This window comes from Dreissena polymorpha, chromosome 9 (assembly GCF_020536995.1).
Source record: "Dreissena polymorpha isolate Duluth1 chromosome 9, UMN_Dpol_1.0, whole genome shotgun sequence".
Classification (NCBI taxonomy): Eukaryota; Metazoa; Mollusca; class Bivalvia; order Myida; family Dreissenidae; genus Dreissena; species Dreissena polymorpha.
In genome coordinates this window covers 58,790,353-58,810,087 of record NC_068363.1, presented here as the reverse complement: position 1 = coordinate 58,810,087, position 19,735 = coordinate 58,790,353, and the positions used below count along the sequence as shown (strand labels likewise).

The window sequence follows — 19,735 nt, the reverse complement described above, 5'->3', positions numbered from 1 at the left end:
CCAGTCACAAAAGCTCACCTGAGCAATCAGGTGAGCTAAAAATAAGCCACAAAATCTGGCAAAACATCCCGTAACTGATTTGCGTGTGATGCATCTTAGAACTGTCCAGAAAAAAAGGCATTTCTTATCTTTGATCGCATAGACATCACTTTTGATCAATCAACATCGACCACAATCAACGCTGTATATCTTTTTTTTCAAGATATTTCTTGTTTCATTCTTCAGCTGAACTTCACAGTTGTTAAATGCATTTTGCAGTTAATCATAACAAGCAAGTAAAATTCTTCTTTATCAAACTGTTAAATTCATGTTTATAAAACTGTTTAGTGTAAAATAGATCATGATTTTTTATTAGCTTGGCTGTTTTCGGAGAAAACCCAAGGTATTGTCATAGCCAGCTGGTCGTCCGCCATCCGGCGTCGTGCCAAAACCTTAACATTGGCTCTAAAATCAAACTGCTTCCACCTACAACTTTGAAACATCATATGTAGATGCACCTTGATGAGTTCTACACGCCACACCCATTTTGGGGTTACTAGGTCAAAGTTCAAGGTCACTGAGACCTCTAAAAACAATTATTCTGACAAGCTTTCATTTATTTAAACTGCATCGGCAGCCGAGCATTGGGAACCGCTATGCGGTGCTCTTGTTTCCTTAAGGATAAGTTTTTAATTTAGACTCAAAATGTTTGCCAAGACATGACCTGCTTTGCAAATTATAAATTTGATAGTTGTTTATGTTGTATTGTCGTAAGAAAATGTTTGCCAAGACATGACCTGCTTTGCAAATTATAAATTTATAGTTGTTTATGTATTATTGTCGTAATAAAATGCATGCTCACAAATGATTCTTGCGGTAATTTTATTTCTTTATTACTATTTCAGACAATGCACAAATGTGGCTCTAATTTCTGACTCAGCCAAAAACCTGTCAATGAATATGCAACAGTTGTCAAACAATCTTCAAACTATTGTTGGTGAACTAAATAAGTTTAAGAGTAAACAAGAGGCCAGCATTCAGTCCGTGGAAGTATCATGTAATGAAAAACTACAAGAAATAAAAGACATTCGAAAGAAATTAAATGCTGCTTTGGATGCACTAGAAAATACAACATTAAAAGAATTGGATGAAATTCGGACCACATTGCAAACCTCTCTTAAGAAAGATGGTGACAACTGCATCAAACTGAAAGATGACTTGCAAAAACTCATTGAAGCTGTAAATGGCCTTTGTGATAAGAGCAAGAAAGAACTTGAGTTCATAGCCAGCAGAAAATGTCTGGACAAAATACAAGAGTCAGAGTCATATCTGAAGGAGAACCCTGTAAAGGTGCAGAGTTTTATATTCCAAGCAAACACTGACATTGAGCAGTACCTGTCTAAACAGTCTAGTCTAGGGAAGATTGTAGACAGTATGCCATCTCTAAATCTCAATATGAATCCAGACCAGGTGTTAACTGTGAAGAGGAGATTGGAGTATACTGTGAGCATACCAAGCGACACAAGTCAGCGTTACTACATTGGCATTTGCATCCTACCTAGTGGCCATGTCATTGTTGCAGATTATCATAATAAAAGAGTGAAGCTTTTTGACCAGCATTACAACGTGTCCAGTCACTGTGATGTGTCTGGTAATCCATTGGACATTTGCAATATCACATCCAGTGAGGTGGCTGTGACTGTTGATCAAGAGGTCCAGTTTATATCTGTGAACAACGGGCAATTGGTGAGTGTGAGGAAGATTTTATTACAGCATGATGCCAAAGGTATCGCCCACCATGAGGGAGCGTTGTATATCACCTCTGGCAGGGCCCTGTACCACTACAGTATGACTGGAACACTTGTGAAAAAGCTGTTTGAGGATGAAAGAGGCACTTTTACATGTAAATGTATTTTTTATTAATACACATAAAAGATTTTATCTATTGATGACACTTTAAAACTCTTAACATTTTTTGATTATTTTACAGAACATAAATGTAATAAAAGTAACAATAGTGTATATGTGTAATGCATATATCATAATCCTAATCTACTTATATACAACATGTTAATTGCTTTGCAGTGTTTTACTGTGCAGTGAATCCTGCTGGTGACAGGATCTATGTCACCAACCACTATCAGCACAAGCTCATTACTCTGGCTACAGATGGGACTCTGATATCCACCTTCACGGACCCTGAACTAAAAGACCCAAGGGGTGTAATCGTAACACCTGCAGGACAAGTGTTGATCTGCGGATGCAGCTCCCAAACTGTCATACAGGTGGATCGTGAGGGAAGAAAGAGACTGGCAACTTTGGCTTCACAAAAAGATGGACTCCGCCAACCAGCCTCTGTCTGCTACAACACCAACTCTCACCAGATTATTGTTGCTCTAAGTTCTTACAGTAAAATCATTGTTATGGACTTGCAATAGCTCTTGCATTAGATGAAAACATTGACATAAAACACTTTTATAAACATAATTACCCATTTTTCTTTGAATGGCTTATGCAGTATTAGCAATTTATATCTAGGTAAACAAGAAACTGTCGGAGACGGGTGATGCTCCCCAAAGTTTTTTTTGTCACAATATTGCACAATATATTTAGATAAAAGGAAACGTCTTGAGGGGCATAACTTTGGACAAAATAATATGATGGATGGTTTAGCAACTTAAAAATTTCAAAGGTCCATAACACTCTAAATAAATCATCTAACCAGAACCCACAAATAACATGTGCATCTCCTCAAGGTAGTTAAGCTTCCCATAAAGCTTCATTGAATTTCAATCATTAGTTGCTGAGAAACAGCCCGGACAAGAATTGCACTATATGTACAGTTAATGGAAAATTTCAAAGGGTCATAACTCTGTGAAAAATCATCTGACTAGAACCCGCTGATAATATACACATGTCCTCTTGGTAGTGAAGCTTCCCATAAAGTTTCATTGAATTCCGGTCATTAGTTGCTGAGAAATAGCCCGGACAAGAATTGCACTATATGTACAGTTAATAAAAAATTTCAAAGGGCCATAACTCTGTGAAAATCATCCGACCAGAACCAGCTGATAATAATTGAATTCCGGTCATTAATTTGCTGAGAAATAGCCCGGACAAAAATTGTGCACGGACGGACAGACACACGGACGGACAGACGAAGCGGCGACTATATGCTCCCCCCAAAAAATTCGGGGGAGCATAGAAAAACATATTCATAGAGTTAAATTTTGTTATGAACAAGTAATTAAACTTCATTTGAAAATCAGTTGTTTTCATGCTTGAAAGATTGCACAATACTTGAATTTATGTCAACTATCTTTAATGTTGATGCTGATTAGTTCTTAAGTCTGGCTTTATTTCATGTTTTAATTAAACAATATACATGTTCTATGTTAAGTAATTATTATGATGTATTAACATTTGATTATTTTTATGCCATTTATGCTTTTTCTATTATAAAATTATGTATTTTGATATTGTCATATTTGAATGTGTGCTTTTGATGGCCTATTAAAGGCAATATATATAAGTTATACTTTGGAAACATCAGTAAAATGTAACAATAAGATAAAAGCTTTTATTTGGCAATGTATCCACTTACGGCTTACATTTTAACTGTGGTCTTACACAAATGTTTATTAAACCACTTACAATATGAGCTCTGTGGTGGGTAAGACTTCTAGCAGAAAAATACACTAATATCTCGGAACAATTATAAAGACTCAGAAAAGATGGAAACATTTAAATACAAATGCCCCATGAAATATGAAAACAAATCCTTATTAATAAATGATAATTGATTCAACAGCTTGTTGTTTTCAAGGCTTGCTATCTCACTTGAGTGCATATAGAGCTTTAGTCTCAATCATCATCTTTTGTTCTCAGTTACAATTAATGGGTGGATTGTATTTATTTTTGCAGAAATGTTCTTTGAATTGTCATTTTATAAAAGTTCATTGAAATCATCACATGGTTCAAACAGAATTCTCAAACCTAAATTCAAGCACTTTTCAAGGACTTTTCAAGGCCAAATTTTCATTTTCAAGGCCGAGAACCGTAGGTTAGTTTCCTTAAAAAAGTGCATTTTCAAGCAAGTTTAACACAGTAAATATCATTTATTTGCTCAAACAAATTCAACTTATTCCACAATAACTCATACATGTTATTTCTAGTTATTACATACATGTTATCCATCCTTAACTCAATGAGTCTCACATACAGTTTGTCAACCAGTTCCCGATAATCAGCAGTTCCGATTAATTTGTATTTAATTTTCCATAATGCCCCAATAAAAACAAAATGATAAGTGTCTAAGGTATACATTAGGTAAAGGAATAAATTAACAAAGTTTTAGCAAGAAATCTTTTGTAAATAGCTTACAGGATGGAAAAATGCAGCAAAAAGTTAACCGGAACTGATTGAATGAGTTATGTTTTGAAATGTGCATATGGATATAGAAGGCTTTATTATTTTCAAATAAGTTTTTTGCTGATTGAAAACAAATGCTATGACAATGTTTTGAAATACTAATTCTGTAAGCTGAATGATTTTTTATTATTTTCCTAAGGTTGAACTTTAATTGGCTATTTATGACAAAAAACTGCATATGCCGTCTGACCTAACCTGTTATCATACAAAATAAATATTACCCTTAATTTTTACATCTTCTCACATTGACACTAAATCCCGAAAAAATTATTGTGGTAAAAAGAATAAACGTTTTTGCCGGGCGATTCTAAACTGGTGTACTGACTGTATGTATTTACTTTTTAAAGTTATTACAAACAAACACATTGCTTCTCAATTTCATGTTTTCTTTGTGGGTTTCCCCTTTCTCGTGGCTTTTCAAAGCGCTTTCCCCCATCCCCTGACATCAACGGTCTTCATACAGACCCGACAATGTGCTTTTTGAATGTCATTTGTTTTCTGTACCCAGGAATATTAAGTTAACCACCCTGGTTTGAAATGACACATCCCCATTGCTGCGTTTTCACTCGCGAAAATTGATCACAATGGAGAGCCTCTGACGTATACACATAATCTGTGACGTGTACACATAACGTTTCGTACTCAATAGTGTACGAAACTTATATATTTCGTACTCAACTTTTTGCGCGAAGGAATTTATGATAATTTTCGTAATATTTCCCTTAAGAACGATTTAAGATTATAATTAAAGCGATGATACATGTAATTTTGAGCAGAAATAAACATTTTCAAGGCTTTTTTTTACATGGAATAAGCACTTTTCAAGCACTTTTTCAAGGCCAACCTTTGTTCAAGGGCTTTTCAAGCCTAGGACTCGTTTTCAAGCACTTTTCAAGCCTTGTGCGAACCCTGCATCAGAATATTTGGAAAACTGCATGCAACAGATAGTGTTAAACATTAGCAGGACAACTTGTAAAATTTGCGTGATCGCGCACAAAATTTCTTAAGATTATTTAAATTAAAATAAAAACATGGCTGCCAATAGGAATCACACTTTTAATGTCTGCCAAAGGGAGAAATACAAGGATGAAAATGTCCTTCTGTCCATTGGTCTCTCGACCTCTTATTTATAGCATAACTCAGAAAGAATTGAAGGGATTCAAATGAAATTCACAAACTGATATGGAAATATTAAAGAATAACCATAACTCTCTTCAACATATACTGAATTATTGCCCTTTAGTCAATTTCCATTGTGGATCATGACTGCGTTGTTATTGGAGGTCTTTCAATAACATTATTTTTTATTGATTGAGGACTTTGAATGGAAATGCACTTTTAAGTACCACAACCCTGTTATCAAATATGTTTAAAACTGTGCTTTTTGCACATCTGTTCCAGATTTGAAATTGCCTGATTGTGACGCTGCTTTCGGCTTATATTGTAATTTTTGTAAAAATGAGTCTCTTCTTACCAAAATTCCAGTATACACCTATAGTGTTGTCCCTGAATAGCCGGTGCAACTTTTTGACAATGAGGTTCAAGATAATTGAACATTTGTGTAAACTGACCTATCACATGTTTAGGGTCCAGTGCTGCAGGGGTTGGGGACTGTGCCCCACTCTCCTCCTCCCCCTCCCGGTACATTCCCTCATCCACCACCTTCTGGTATCGACCCAGAGTGAATCTTGTGTCCTTTACATCACGCCAGTTGTGGGGCTGAAACATGGTCAAGATTTACTTCAGTGGGACTTAAATTAGCCTGGCTCTGGGAAAATAAGCTCTAATGCATGTGCATTCTGCACAGGCTAATCGTGGATGACACTTTCTGGCAAAAACAGGATTTTTGCAAAAAAGAGACGTGATTTATACTTTAAACACAATATTAGCTGAAAGTTTTGTCCAATTAGCCTGTGGGGACTGCCCAGGCTAATCAGGGACAACACTTAAAGCCATATTTCCCCAGAGGGAGGATCATGTATGTTTTTATTCAGTGGGAATTTAATGCATCAAGAGTTTATGCTCTCACAATAAGATTGATGGACAATAATTTTGCTATCAAAAATGATCACACTTAATTGACCAGCTAAATAGCTAGCTTTTATTTGCATCTTTTAGCTTTTTTAGACAGCTTGTACAAGAATTAAAAGTGGATTGAATGAATCAACCCTTTTACCAAGCTAAGATACCTACTTTGATGTATCTGTAGTATCTTAGAAAATAAAAGTTTAGTTTAAGAAGTTTCTTACTAGATTCAAGTTATAAATGCTTCATTTTAAACACTGAAGTACTGATGAGCAGCAGAGTGCATAATATCTGAACAGCCTCCAAGCTTCTCTGTTCTGTTCTGGTTTTATGCTGTTTACAAATACCTATTTTAACTGAGCTGCTAAACAGCATTGGATTAAACAACTACATACATTTTTACCACAAATATAACAGACACAAGGTAAGCCTATACTCTCCTTCAGTGGAACCTGTGTGGTCTAATAAAAACTTAGCTCGAATTTCACAGAACAATTTCACTGGTTTTAACCAGCTAAATTTCTGAATTCAAAGGAAAAACAAATTGGCCTAGCCAATGATGAGCAGAGCTTACCAAGGCTTTGTAGAGCTCATTCTTGTAGTAGGTCCAGGGCGACTCTCCCACGTGTAGCCGATGCCGTTTTAACGTCAACTTCCAGTGATGCTCCTGACCCTGCTCCTAAAACCAAAATGAGAGAATCTTAATGATTCATCAGTGTTTGAACCTTGCTCTGCAGACTGCACAGGCTGATCTGGGACGACACTTTTGCATAAACTAATTTTTGCTATTTTTTCCTCAACTTCCTTAAAAAAAAACATTCCATAAAAGAGGAAAGTGTTGTCCCTGATTAGCCTGTGCAAACTTGAAGCCCAGTTTTCTTAGAACAAGGCTCAGTGTTTATATTGGGTCAATTTACAGCACACAAAAAAGTCTCATGTCTCTACATAGATTTTTTTGTCCCAATATTTTGTATTTATTAAAAAAATTGGCTTAACTCAGACTACTAAAGTGGAACATATTTTAAAAGTCCATAATTTTCATCAAAATTTTGACTTCTATTTCATAAGGAAACCCTCTAACTCCATGGCTCAGAAATTCAAAAACTACAATTTTAAGAGAAATGAAAGCACTGCCAAGAATAAATGTTGCTCAAAACAAATCAGCTCAGCCGAGTTACATTACAGCTCAACTCTGTTCACCTCATGTTTTGTCTCTTCTTCTCCAAACTCCCCTGGCAGATGGTGCCAGCGTGTGGTGCCGTCCCGCCCAGCCAGGGCAAATGTTGAGAAGTGGGTGTACGTGTTCTCATCAACACTGTGTTCCTTGTGAGACGAATCTGTGGCATTGCTGGCAGTTGGAATAGAGAAGAAATACATGTACATATGTATATACAAATAAGCAAACCATAACCATATGTTGATATTGTGTTATAAAAAATAACCCTTTCCCACTCTGAAGCAAAGTTAAAATGGCTATGTGCACTCGCAGTCTGTTCAGGTTTTATGCTGTTTGCTGCTCATCAGTATCTAAGGGTTGGAATTGAAGCATTTAAAACTTGAATCTAGTAAGAAAGGTCTTAAATTAAATTAAACTGTCTAAGGGACTAAAAATGCGTAAAAATACGTAAAAATATGTATCTAAGTGGTAAAGGGATAATGCAACCCATAGTAAACTTCTCTACAACACAGCTGCCTTGTTTTTTGATGGACTGGAACCATATCTCACTCAGCGGATATATCATTAGAAAAAACATTCTAACCAAGTTTCATGAAGCTTTCACAAACAAATGTTACTTCTACAAGCATTTTCTTACATTTGATCTAGTGTTCAAAATTTTGAACTAAACTGAATCAGTTTGTAACTCGGCTGATATATAAATAGGACTTATTTCTAAACAAGTTTTATGAAGATTGGGCAAAAAAATGTAGCCTCCAGAGTGTTCAAAAGCTTTTTACCGGTACATGTAGTTCCTTTGAGCAAGTTTTTTACCTCATGTGACACAGTTTCAAACTTTGCTTAGCTCTCATTGGGATAAAGGTCATGAGCAAGTTTCTTGAAGATTGGGAAAGTTATATGCAGCAGGCATGCATACACGGGATCATAACTGTGGTTAAGTGAGGTTAGTTAAAAGTTTATTCTTCCAAGATGGCATCGTTTTTGTTTTTTTCGTGAAGAAGTAGTGGATATTTTCACCTGGTTAGCCACTTTGTATTTATATTCATATTAAATGGATACTCCCTTTAGTATTATAACAATTACTTACATTGTTAACATAAATAAACAATGATTACTCTTGATCTCTAGCGAGAAAATGTTTTCCAAAACATTTGCACCAATGCGAAATTCATTCACGACAGTTATTTGTGTCAAACCTTATAACATGGGAAAGAGCATTTTCATTTTGAAGTCAGGTTCCAAAATGTGCTAAAACAAATTTTTAAAGTAAAATTCATTTTAATTATTAAATACTTACCTGTTATCTCTAGCTAATCCCTTTCCAGGGAGTTAATTATCCGGAAAACTTTAAGCGCTGGGAATCATCCACCTCTAATAAAGAAAACCAAGTCAGGTTAAACATAGTACAATGTAACCTAACCGGAAAACAAGAACAACAACTCATCTTTCCTTTACAAAAACATAAAATGTCGATAAGCGGGGTGGGAGGTGGGACTTACCAATAACAGGTAAGTATTTAATAATTAAAATGAATTTTACTTTTAAAATTTGTTTTAATATCATAAATAATTACCTGTTATCTCTAGCTGATTTTGCAGCTGCGGAGGGAAGGTTCTGACATATTTTTTCCTATCACAGCAGAACCCATATTTAGGGTTTTTCAGCCAGAGATCGTAGATCATGTCCTCAGATTATCTTCGTTAGTACCATATTGTACGTACTTAATTCTCGGATGGCCTAGAGTACTTATGCCATAGAAGAAATTACAGTTTGAGCCACAACAAGAGGACCCAACATATACAAATTGTCCTGTTGGCACTCAAGAGAATGAAGATAAAAAGAGGAGAAGGTGGTAGGATTCCTCCAGAAAGCAGCTTGAAGCACTTCAGACAGTGGGGTATAATTAATATAAGCCCACGAAGCCGAAAGAGCTCTTAATTCATGCGGTCTTATCTTAAACAGGGATAAATCACTGGATGAAAGAGAAGAATAAGCTTTCTTAATTGTCGAGGCTATCCAACGGGAAATAGAAGCCGCAGACACATCGCCCCCCCCCCCTTTTAATGGAATGAAGTCTTTTACGAGAACCTCGAATAAACTTTACTCTCTTAAGGTTGAACTTCAAAGCCCTTACCGGGCAAAGGAGTCTATCATCATCTTCATGTCCACAAGTTCTAGAAAGACTTGGAACTTTGAAGGGTTTGGAAGCCATAGAGGGAAGTTGATTTTTAGCAAGAAATCTTGGCTGACATAATAATGTAACATATCCATCGACAGCATCAAAACGAAGATGGTTATCTTCTATAGAAAGAGCATGAATTTCACTTCTCCGTTTGGATGAAGCCATAGTAAGAAGAAAAACGGTCTTCCAGGTTAGGAACTGTAAAGAAGCCTGATCAAGAGTTTCATAGGGAGCCTTAGTAAGCGAACCAAGTACACAAGATTAATCCCATTTAGGAGCCAGTGTTCAAGATACAGGATGTTTAAGTTCCATAGCTCTAATCAGTTCCGAAATCGCTGGATCAGCACAGATTTGTGATGACTTAGTAAAAGCCAATGTATGCGAAATCATAGATCTGTATCCTTTGATAGAGCTAAGAGAAAGTTTCTTATCATCAAAAAGATAGATGAGAAAATCTGCTATGCGTCTAGCAGAGGAATTGAGGGGATCAATTTTCCCTCGAATACACCAATTAGAGAAGAGTTCTGGTGGATTTTCTCCTTGCAGAAGCAACGAGGGTTGAAGCCCTGACAGAAAAACGTTTCTTCTGCAGAGATTGCCTGATAACTGCCAGACGTGTAAGTGGAACATTACTGGATCCGCATGTAGTCTGCCGCTTTGAGATAGAAGATCTGACCTGTGAGTAAGTTTCCTTGGATAATCGTACAGGAGACTGAGAAGATCGTTGAACCAAGATCTCCTGGGCCACCAAGGGGCAATCAGGAGTATCCGGCATGAGCTCACCCTGATTTTCGCCAATATTTGGGGAATTAGAATGGGTGGGGGATAGGCGTAAGCTTCCAGTTGGTCCCAAGCGAACGAAAGCGCGTCTATTGCCCACGCTGCTGGATCGTAAACTGGACTCACATACAGAGGTAGTCTGTAGTTGTGTCTGGTCGAAAATAGATTGACCAGGGGATAACCGAACTTGAAAAATATCTGGTTGGTCACTTCTTGATGAAGTGTCCATTCTGATGGAAGTATCTGGTGTTTGCGAGACAACCCATCCGCCAGGGCGTTGAGGCGACCTGGTATGTATTTGGCCAGAATAAAAATGTTGAGTGTTTTGCAAAAACCAAGTAATTGCTTGGTTTCCAGATACAGGGATTGAGAATGTGTTCCCCAATGTGCCTGGATGTAAGCCACCATCGATGTGTTGTCTGTTGACACCATCACACAAGAGTCTCGAAGATGTGACTGGAAATGAGATACAGCTAGAAATACTGCTCGCATTTCTAGATTGTTGATATGAAGGTGAGATTCCTGATGAGACCACAACCCTGAAACTATTAGACTGAGAGGTTCCAGGTGAGCTCCCCATCCTTCCTTGCTCGTATCCGTGATACGATGTAATGACGGTTGCTGAGGAAGAAGTGCTACTCCTGCTAAGAGAGTCTCCTCGTCTAGCCACCACTGAAGATGAGACACTAGGGAAGGATGGATTGGAATCTGTTTTAACAGATTGCCCGGAGACCATTTCCAACAAGCTGAGAGATAATGCTGAAGAGGACGTAGGAATAGACGTCCCAACTGCACAAAGTCTGCTACTGAGCTCAGGATACCGTTGAGAGATAGGAATTCTTGAGCTGTTATATGAGATTGGGACAAAACCCAGTTGACCTTTACCAGAAGGTCTGATATACGTTGACATGACACTCTGACCCGATTGATGTGTGTCAAGAAATTCATTCCCATGAAAGTGAAGTCCTGAGAAGGAATGAGGTCTGATTTGTCTCCATTGAGAAGGAGTCCTAAAGAGAGGAGTTCTTTCCAAGAGAATTCTAGGTTGGTCAGAAGTAAATGACGATCGAGCTGGTGTAAGAGCCAGTCATCGAAATACTGAAGATGAACAATCCCTTGAACTCGGAGGTGAGCTCCGACTGCAGCCATTAGTTTGGTAAATACTCGTGGGGCGGTCGCCAACCCAAATGGCATGGCCCGGAACTGGTAGACTTGGCCATGAAAGGCGAATCCAAGGTACTTCCGGAAGTTGGGATGTATAGGAACATGGAAGTACACATCTTCAAGATCCATAGACACCCCCCAGTGCAGGGGTTTGATAGAGTTCCGTATGAAGGAAGGAGTCTCCATTTTGAAAGTTGGTTTGAGAAGGTACATGTTTAACACTTTTAAATCTATTACTGGTCTCCAGGAACCATTTTTCTTTTGAACAAGAAAAAGACGACTGTAGAATCCTGGAGAATAAGGATCTTGAACCCTTTCTACTGCCTGTTTTTCCAAGAGCCTGAGAATGGACTGTGGAATATGTGGATGCTGAGATACCAGTTCTATTGGAACGCGAGTAAGTGAAGGCCTTTTTTCAAATTGAAAAGTCAGGCCTTTTGTAAACAGAGAATGAACCCATGCGTCCGAAGTAATTTGAAGCCATCGGTTTGAAAAATGGAAAAGTCTGGCCCCGACTGGTATTTCCGGCATCGGAGGTTGTGGAGGTAGAAAGGGTAGGGGCCTAGGGCTGATAAGGAGGCGGTACGCCCTTGCCAGCAGAAGGTTTGAAATTCCTCTGATCCGGCTTGGGTTTGTTCTTTTTCCTAGAATCTTTACCAGAAAACTTCTTAGAAAAAGAAGGTCTGTTATAGGAAGAAGGCCTGTTAGGACCCGACCGTGGATTAACAGCAGGTCTTTTAGAGAAAAGATTAATTCTCTTAGCCTTCTTGGGTGCTGGAACTGCTGGTGGCCTAAAAAAAGGCTGCTTAAAGGCTCCTTGGCGTTGTCCAGAATTGTTTCTAGCTAAAGAAGCATGAAGTTGGTCATCCTTGTCAGCTGTGATTGCTTCTTGTATCCTTCCACCAAAAAGGAAACCTGATGTGAGAGGAGCCGTTCTGAGCGAGTTCATACCTGGTTCTAAGAGAAAATCTTTAGGTAAAGATGAAAGGATAAGACCTCTACGAATCCTTAACACCTCAGACATTGAAGCAGCAGCATTATGTGAAAGGGATAATGCTGTTCGTGATAGGTGGATCAATAAATCCCGAAGTTCTTCCGGAACTGAATCAAACCAATCACAAACCAAGTGTAACAAGGTTGCTAGCATTAAGTCTACCTGGTTGGATAGACCTAACGATCTTCGCTCTCTACTTTCCCAATGTTCTATCATGGAAAAAGGGACAGACACTGAAGTAGATGAACTAGGCATCGTCAGCAACAGCTTATTGATGTCTGGATCCTGCGATGGTAATTTAGAACAATCTAAACCGGAAGTCGGATCGGATACTGGTGGTTTGTAGTTACGTTCCTGAAGTTTAGACTCTGCAAAATCCTTCGGTCCTTTCCACATATCTCCTCGTTTAGGAATCGTTTTATTCACTGATTCCAACGATTGAAAAACAGATTAGACAGTAGTACCAATCGGAAGGCGTGTATCCAAGCGGGAACGCGCCTTAGTAACCATGGTGGGATCAAACGTACAAACGAGTTGTTCAGTAATTGAGATCGTCCAATTAGAAGAAGTCTCCACAGGTCGTGGACACAACTCTTCACCCAGAGTCTGGAATATCAGCTCGTAAATTTGATTACTGGAAGCCAAAAAATTTTCCGTATCAATGTCTGCATCCGATTCAGCTTCACTCTCTACAGGAACAGAGGTGTGTAGAAAAACAGCAGCAACAGGAAGGAAACTATCTTGTGCCAGATTGTCTGGTAAAGATGAATGATCATCCACGACGTCAGCAATTTGATAATGCTTATCAGCATTGACCGGTACAAAATGACCAGACGCATTCTGTACCCATAGAACATCAGGATTCGAATGGGTAGCATTAGGGGGTACACGACTAGAAACGGTCCAAGACACCCGTGGTGCTGATAATGTTGCAGTAGTTGTTAGCTGCGCTCCTGAAGTTCCAACATGTGTGGCTGTTAACATGGGAGCTGACACATGTGGTGAGGAAACATGTGATTCCATAAAGGAATAAGACGGTGATCGACTATCCGAATGGTAGGTAAGATGTCTACGTGAGGTTTGTCGACGTGCTCGTTTTCTGCTATGCCGCGATCATGATCGGCTGCGATGTCGAGATGAAGATCGGCTGCGATGAGACCGGGATCTTCTGGAATAGCGTCTCCGTGAACGACGACGTGATCGCTTACGCGCGTAGCGGCTATGAGAATCACTCGACGAAGATGAGCGTGTCCGATGTTTTCTCTTTGATGACGAAGATTCATTCATTGATGATGAGTTGGAAGAAGAGTAATCCGATGATGAAGATCGATGCCTTCTTCTGACTGTTGACCAGACTGGACTGGACCGTACCGGTGAAGGTGACCAGACCGGACCTGTCACCGATGACCCGACCGGTGACCGGACCGGTAACTGGACCGGACCTGTGACCGGCCTGTCATATCATGACCGGACCGGACCGGTGACCGGCCGGTCATATCATGACCGGTGACCGGCCGGTCATATCATGACCGGTGACCGGCCTGTCATATCATGACCGGTTACGTCACCGGCCAAAGACCGTAGAATGGCGGCTGCCATTTGGTCAGACATTGATCGATCCGTAGGTCCACGATCAATGTCGCCGGTATGTATGGTGGGAGTCATACTGTCAGATGATGACCGACAGACAACACCACCATCGTGCCCGGTATCCGGTGACTGAAATGTCAGCTGGTCATCCGTGACCAGTGAAGTCACCGGATAATCAACGTCCGTTAGAGGTTCGTGGCATTTGCGGCTGATCGACGTCCGACGGCGACCAGCTTGTGTCCATATGTCGTAAGACCATAATTCGCACATTTTTTAAGTAGAGTACAACCGGTACATGCCAGGCAAGTGTCGTGAGAATCCCACCTTGCCTTGATGTGACCACACTAACCTCTCTTTTGTAAGTTAATTTCTGAAAACAAAAGAAACAGAAAGAGCCTACAACAGACAAAAACCAATTGTTAAATTAAAACCACAATGTAAATAAACAAACGCTGTACAAATGCCCTCAATTATTTATTGAGGAAAAAGGCAAGAAGTCCTCGTGGATTACCTATAGAAGGAAATGGAACGAAAACCTCGTGGTGCACGTGCTCATGTACATGAGCACAATAAACAAAGATACCCAGCAAAAGCAGAATTATAACAAAAACTGCAATAAAAAGTGTAAAAAAGTAAACCGAATAATATACAGAAAAGATAAATAAAATTTATCCCTCAAACTCCGACAATAAACACAATTAAAAGAACTAAAAAGTCCTGAGCCAAAATAGGCGTGCACTTGTGGTTATCCGGAAAGGAAAGATAAGTTGTTCTTGTTTTTTTTCGGTTAGGTTACATTGTACTATGTTTAACCTGACTTGGTTTTCTTTATTAGGGGTGGATGATTCCCAGCGCTTAAAGTTTTCCAGATAATAAACTCCCTGGAAAGGGATTAGCTAGAGATAACAGGTAATTATTTATGATATTAAAAAGGAAGTCAGTTCCAAAAAGGGGGGGGGTTAAGAGAAAATGATATGTGTAAATCCAATTTCTCAAACATCACATAAGTAGACAACAAATTAGTGGATGGTTTCCCTTCAATAACTTTTTTATCCTGACATCTTCAACCTTGAAACAAAACCCAGAGAGAAGCACAAACACCGAACAGCCGAAAGGCTGCATTCATTTAAAATAAATATAAATACAAAGTGGCTTACCGGGTAAAAATTTTCCGCTACTCCGTCATGAAAAATACATAAACGAAGACACCTTGGAAGTAGATTCCAACTAACGTCACTTAAACCCGGTAAGCTCCCATATACGCACGCCCCCCCCCCCCCATTGAATATGGCCTGAGCAAATTGTATTCAGGTGAGCTAAAACTATGCAATTAACATCAACCATGCAACGCTTCATACAGCAGCATTTTTTCTAGCCCTACTTGACCAATTTGGGAATGGGGTCAGACCCTTTTTGTTGGTGAAAATAGCATCTAAAATTAGTATATTGGTGTTCAATATTATATTTACTAAGGTTCAACCCATAGAAATACTGAGTGAAATTTACTAAATGTTTGGAAAGCATCAATTGGAAATTTAAGGCAGACATTTTGGAAAAAAATACACCTTTTTATATTGGGCAAGTGACTAAAAAAAGGCCCTAAATTTGACCCCTCCAAATATGTCTTACCCATCCTTGTTTATTTCCTTCTCTTCTGTCTCGAGGTGTTGCTTGTGAGCGTAGCTGCCCCCAACAATGATCAGACCCCCATCAGACTTTTTCACGGACTGCGAGGTGACGTGGGCGCCCATGGACTTGACGTAGTAGTTATCAAACTGCTCCTTGAAGTCGAGTAGCTGTCGCTGCCAGAGAAGCTTCAGGTCAGACGAGTAACAGAACACCCACCATGTGTTGGTGACTATTACAATGACCTGGAATAGCAAAGAAACAAATTGAGTTGTGCTCTGGGAAAATGGGGCTTAATGAATGTGCGTAAAGTGTCGTCCATGGATAGCCTCAGAGACGACTATTTCTGCCTGGACTGTTTTTCTGTTTAGATGAGACTCCCTTTAAACCAAAATTCCTTAAAAGGCTTTAAGCAGAAAGTGTCGTTCCTGATAAGGCTCTCCATACTCAGTGTTTTTTTTTCACCATTTAAGGAATGGGGCCCAGTCCCTTTGGATTGGGAAAATTTGCGGTGTTTTGACAAAATTGGGAAATTAGTGTTGTTGTTGTTTTGCTAACAAATGCTTCAAAAGCGAGGATACAAGTGTGTGCAGTATTATATGTACTAAGGTTGATCTTATCTGGATAGGAGATGAACAAAATATTGATCTAAAAATAATAATTTTTTTTTTTTGGTTCCATTGGGAATTTTTAGCTCTCATTTGGGAAAAATATATACTTTTTTCCATTGGGAATGGTCCTGTTACCGGACCCGATTTTGAATGAAAAAAAACACTGATACTATACGAAGGGTGCATACACTTAAAGAAATGTTACATATACTAGGTTGGCACTAAGAAATCTATAGCCAAAATACATGTTATTTAGAATGTTACTACCGGTAGTACATGTAGCTCAGAAAGTGTGACAATCTGTTTTATTTCAAAAAAATAAATACATTTTAGTAACCAATTCATGAATTTAGATTTCAGAGCCATTTCCTATTAGGGCAACGGGTAATGCAAACATAGTAAATATTTAAAATAAAAAAAGTTTTGTTCCATTTACCTGATGTCTCACTTGTACCATTGATAAGTATGGCTCTGTAAATCCAGTAACCATGACCACCGGCCATCCCGAGGGTTGGTCCTGTCCCCCATTGGTTGCCTGGGGCAACACCGCCTTGTGCTTAACTGACACATGCGGCAGAGTTTTATCTTCCTCATCTTTTTTCACTGCATCAGGCAGGGTCATAACGCTCAGCTTCAGGTCATTTGTCACTAATATAACTTCATTAATTCCATCACTATCTAGATCTGTGATAACTGGTGGGGGCAGTTGTTCAGATTTCACAGGGTATTTCTTGTTCTCAAAATGATGATATTCCGCCCGTTTGCGCCACACTGGCCTTAGTTCATACGAGTCTCTTGATCGAATGAGATAGCTTATGACAGCACACAACAGTAACAAAATGAAATGATTCTTTGATGGAGTTCTTATTTTGCTGATGATACCCATCGTTAAAACTGAAAAGAAAGAAGTTAAATTTTTATTAAACAATGAATAAGTCTGTGAAAGGCAGTTATTGGAAGAGTCTCATGGCCAAACAAGTCCCGAACCATCTTTTTATGGAGAAGCATTAATGATCAGGCCAATTATAATTCTGATATACCACTAACCATGTTTTTGAAAATAAAACAAAAATTAAGTAATTAAGTAGGTAACAAAATAATATGCTGAGAGTTGTTCACCATGTTCAGTATGTATCTTATTCAAATTAATAACAACAGTATAGTTGTTATAGGATTGCATTTTCTTTACACTAATGTGTCAAACAATATTGTTTTGATTTATTGTGAACATATATTATGATTATGTCCTTTCTCTATATACACTTATATAAATAGAGCCCTATTTGCCAACCGATGGATTGAGTCTAACAGCGATCGGAATATTTTTTTCTCTGTCAGATGGAATTACTGCCCCATAGATGAAAAAAAACAATGGGCAGTTACAAAGTTGAATGGGCACTTTGCAAAAATGAATGGACACTTAATATTTATTTCGGGTAAAAATTACAGACAATAGGAAGATCAGCCTCAGTAAAATTGCGACCCCATCAAATTTATTTTGGAGACTGTGACACAACTATATTGTTTTAAATGTTATTTATATTTAACAAACCCAATATAAGTGTAGATAAAAATAGTATTACCTTGCAATATGATAATTAGTATAAATAGTCCAATAAAACACTGCCATTATTTACGATATATGTGTTTAGGAATTTTGTAATCATGGGCGTCCGCCATAGTAAGGAACTGTACAGAAAGTTTGTAAATCGGAACTTATTGGTATATTTTGGAAAATCATTGATAAATGTATTTGTTGTTTCAATGCTTAGGGCCGAGTAATTTCGGTAAATCGGAACTCAACTTGCATAAAACGACCAGCGTTCAACCCTGATCCGACATCCCAGGGTTTTTTTCCCCACTTTTTGGGAAGATAGCCCATGGCTTTGGAATTGGGAATTTTATCAGCATTTTCATGAAATTGGGAAAATAAATTCATCAGTCTTTTATTTCCACACGAAAAGTCCACTGATAAGGAAAATACTAAATTTGATATAACTGTTTATAATCATTCAAATTAAAAGAACAAAATCATATAATACTTTGTTAGATGTAATTGAATTAAAATTGAGATAAAATACGCATTAGACACTTCTTTCTAAAAAAAAAAAAATTTTTTTTTTTGGGAAATTGGGAATTTTTTTGCCACATTTTGGGAAAAAGTATACTTTTTGGGATTGGGAACATAGCCGAATTTCGGCTGCAGGGCCCTCAATCTGTCAAATCCACGGGCGAAATTCGGCCGCATTCCCCCTTGAAAAGTTTACTTTTTTCCCCTTTTTGGGGGAAAAATTCCCCCTAAAAAAAACAAATAAAAAAATATTTTAATTTTTTTATGAATAGATGTGTCTCATGATTATTATATCTCAATTCTATTTAAATTTAATCTTGCCAAACATACTAAATTATGAAATAAGCAATGAATATAGTGCAAACATGTACAAATGTAATAATTCGAGAGCAAGTAAAAAATTCCCCAAAAAGGGAAACGCCGCAAAAATTCCCCCTGCTATGGGTAGCGACCCGCTTCCCCTAAAATGGATTGAGGGCCCTGGGCTATAAAATCAGGCCAAAAAAACCTGCATCCACAAATAAGTATAAAAAATTCATGAGAGAAAATTACCTGTGTGGAATATATACCAAGCGACTTATGTATACCAAGAGACTCTTGTGATGAAGAATCTGTGGATCAAGGAAACTTTGCTGGTGTGTGTGACGGCACTGTCAACTGGTCTATTGTGCACAGTTTATTAGAGGGTACAGTATTGTTGAGATTTGCACCAGCTTATCAACTAAAATATCTTGCACTGGTTTTTTAAGTGCGAAAATGAAATCAAATTAAGATAACTGCTTGAACAAATGCAATAACTTAAAACATAAAATATTATTTTATTGACAATATATCACATTTAAGAATATCCGAATGTGTGAATCCGAAATTGCAGCTCTTTCAATAACTGCTTAAAAATACTAAACCAATACCACATTAATTGTGTGGCTAACTGCGACAAAAACTTCGCATCATTTTGAAACAAAACCTCGTTGAAATAGAATTTTGGCGTCAAGGAGTCAACAAAATATCAATGTATTTTCGGATGTAGCTGTAGTTTGTATTTACATGAAAGTCAAAACGGTCTGAACAAGAATTGGGTACCATTTGGTCGTGTACTTGCCAA

The 19,735-nt window shown here is 38.2% G+C and overlaps 1 protein-coding gene across 9 annotated transcripts in view; it reads right to left on the bottom strand.

Annotated features, from left to right (window-relative positions):
- LOC127844419 (uncharacterized) overlaps window positions 1–19,675 on the bottom strand; it is a 72,607-nt gene extending 52,932 nt beyond the window's left edge. For 7 of the 9 annotated variants that reach the window (XM_052374628.1, XM_052374627.1, XM_052374626.1 and 4 more), the window contains exons 1-6: window positions 19,218–19,350; window positions 16,996–17,453; window positions 15,952–16,193; window positions 7,636–7,783; window positions 7,010–7,114; window positions 5,982–6,129 (exon numbers count right to left, since the gene is read on the bottom strand). In XM_052374628.1, the coding sequence (XP_052230588.1) occupies window positions 5,982–6,129; window positions 7,010–7,114; window positions 7,636–7,783; window positions 15,952–16,193; window positions 16,996–17,445 (1,093 nt within the window). In that variant the 5' untranslated portion in view covers window positions 17,446–17,453; window positions 19,218–19,350. Of the gene's footprint in view, window positions 1–5,981; window positions 6,130–7,009; window positions 7,115–7,635; window positions 7,784–15,951; window positions 16,194–16,995; window positions 17,454–19,182; window positions 19,351–19,541 lie in introns of those variants that run through there. The other 2 variants (XM_052374629.1, XM_052374630.1) reach the window with 2 other exon arrangements.
- Between the last annotated feature and the right edge of the window lie 60 nt (window positions 19,676–19,735).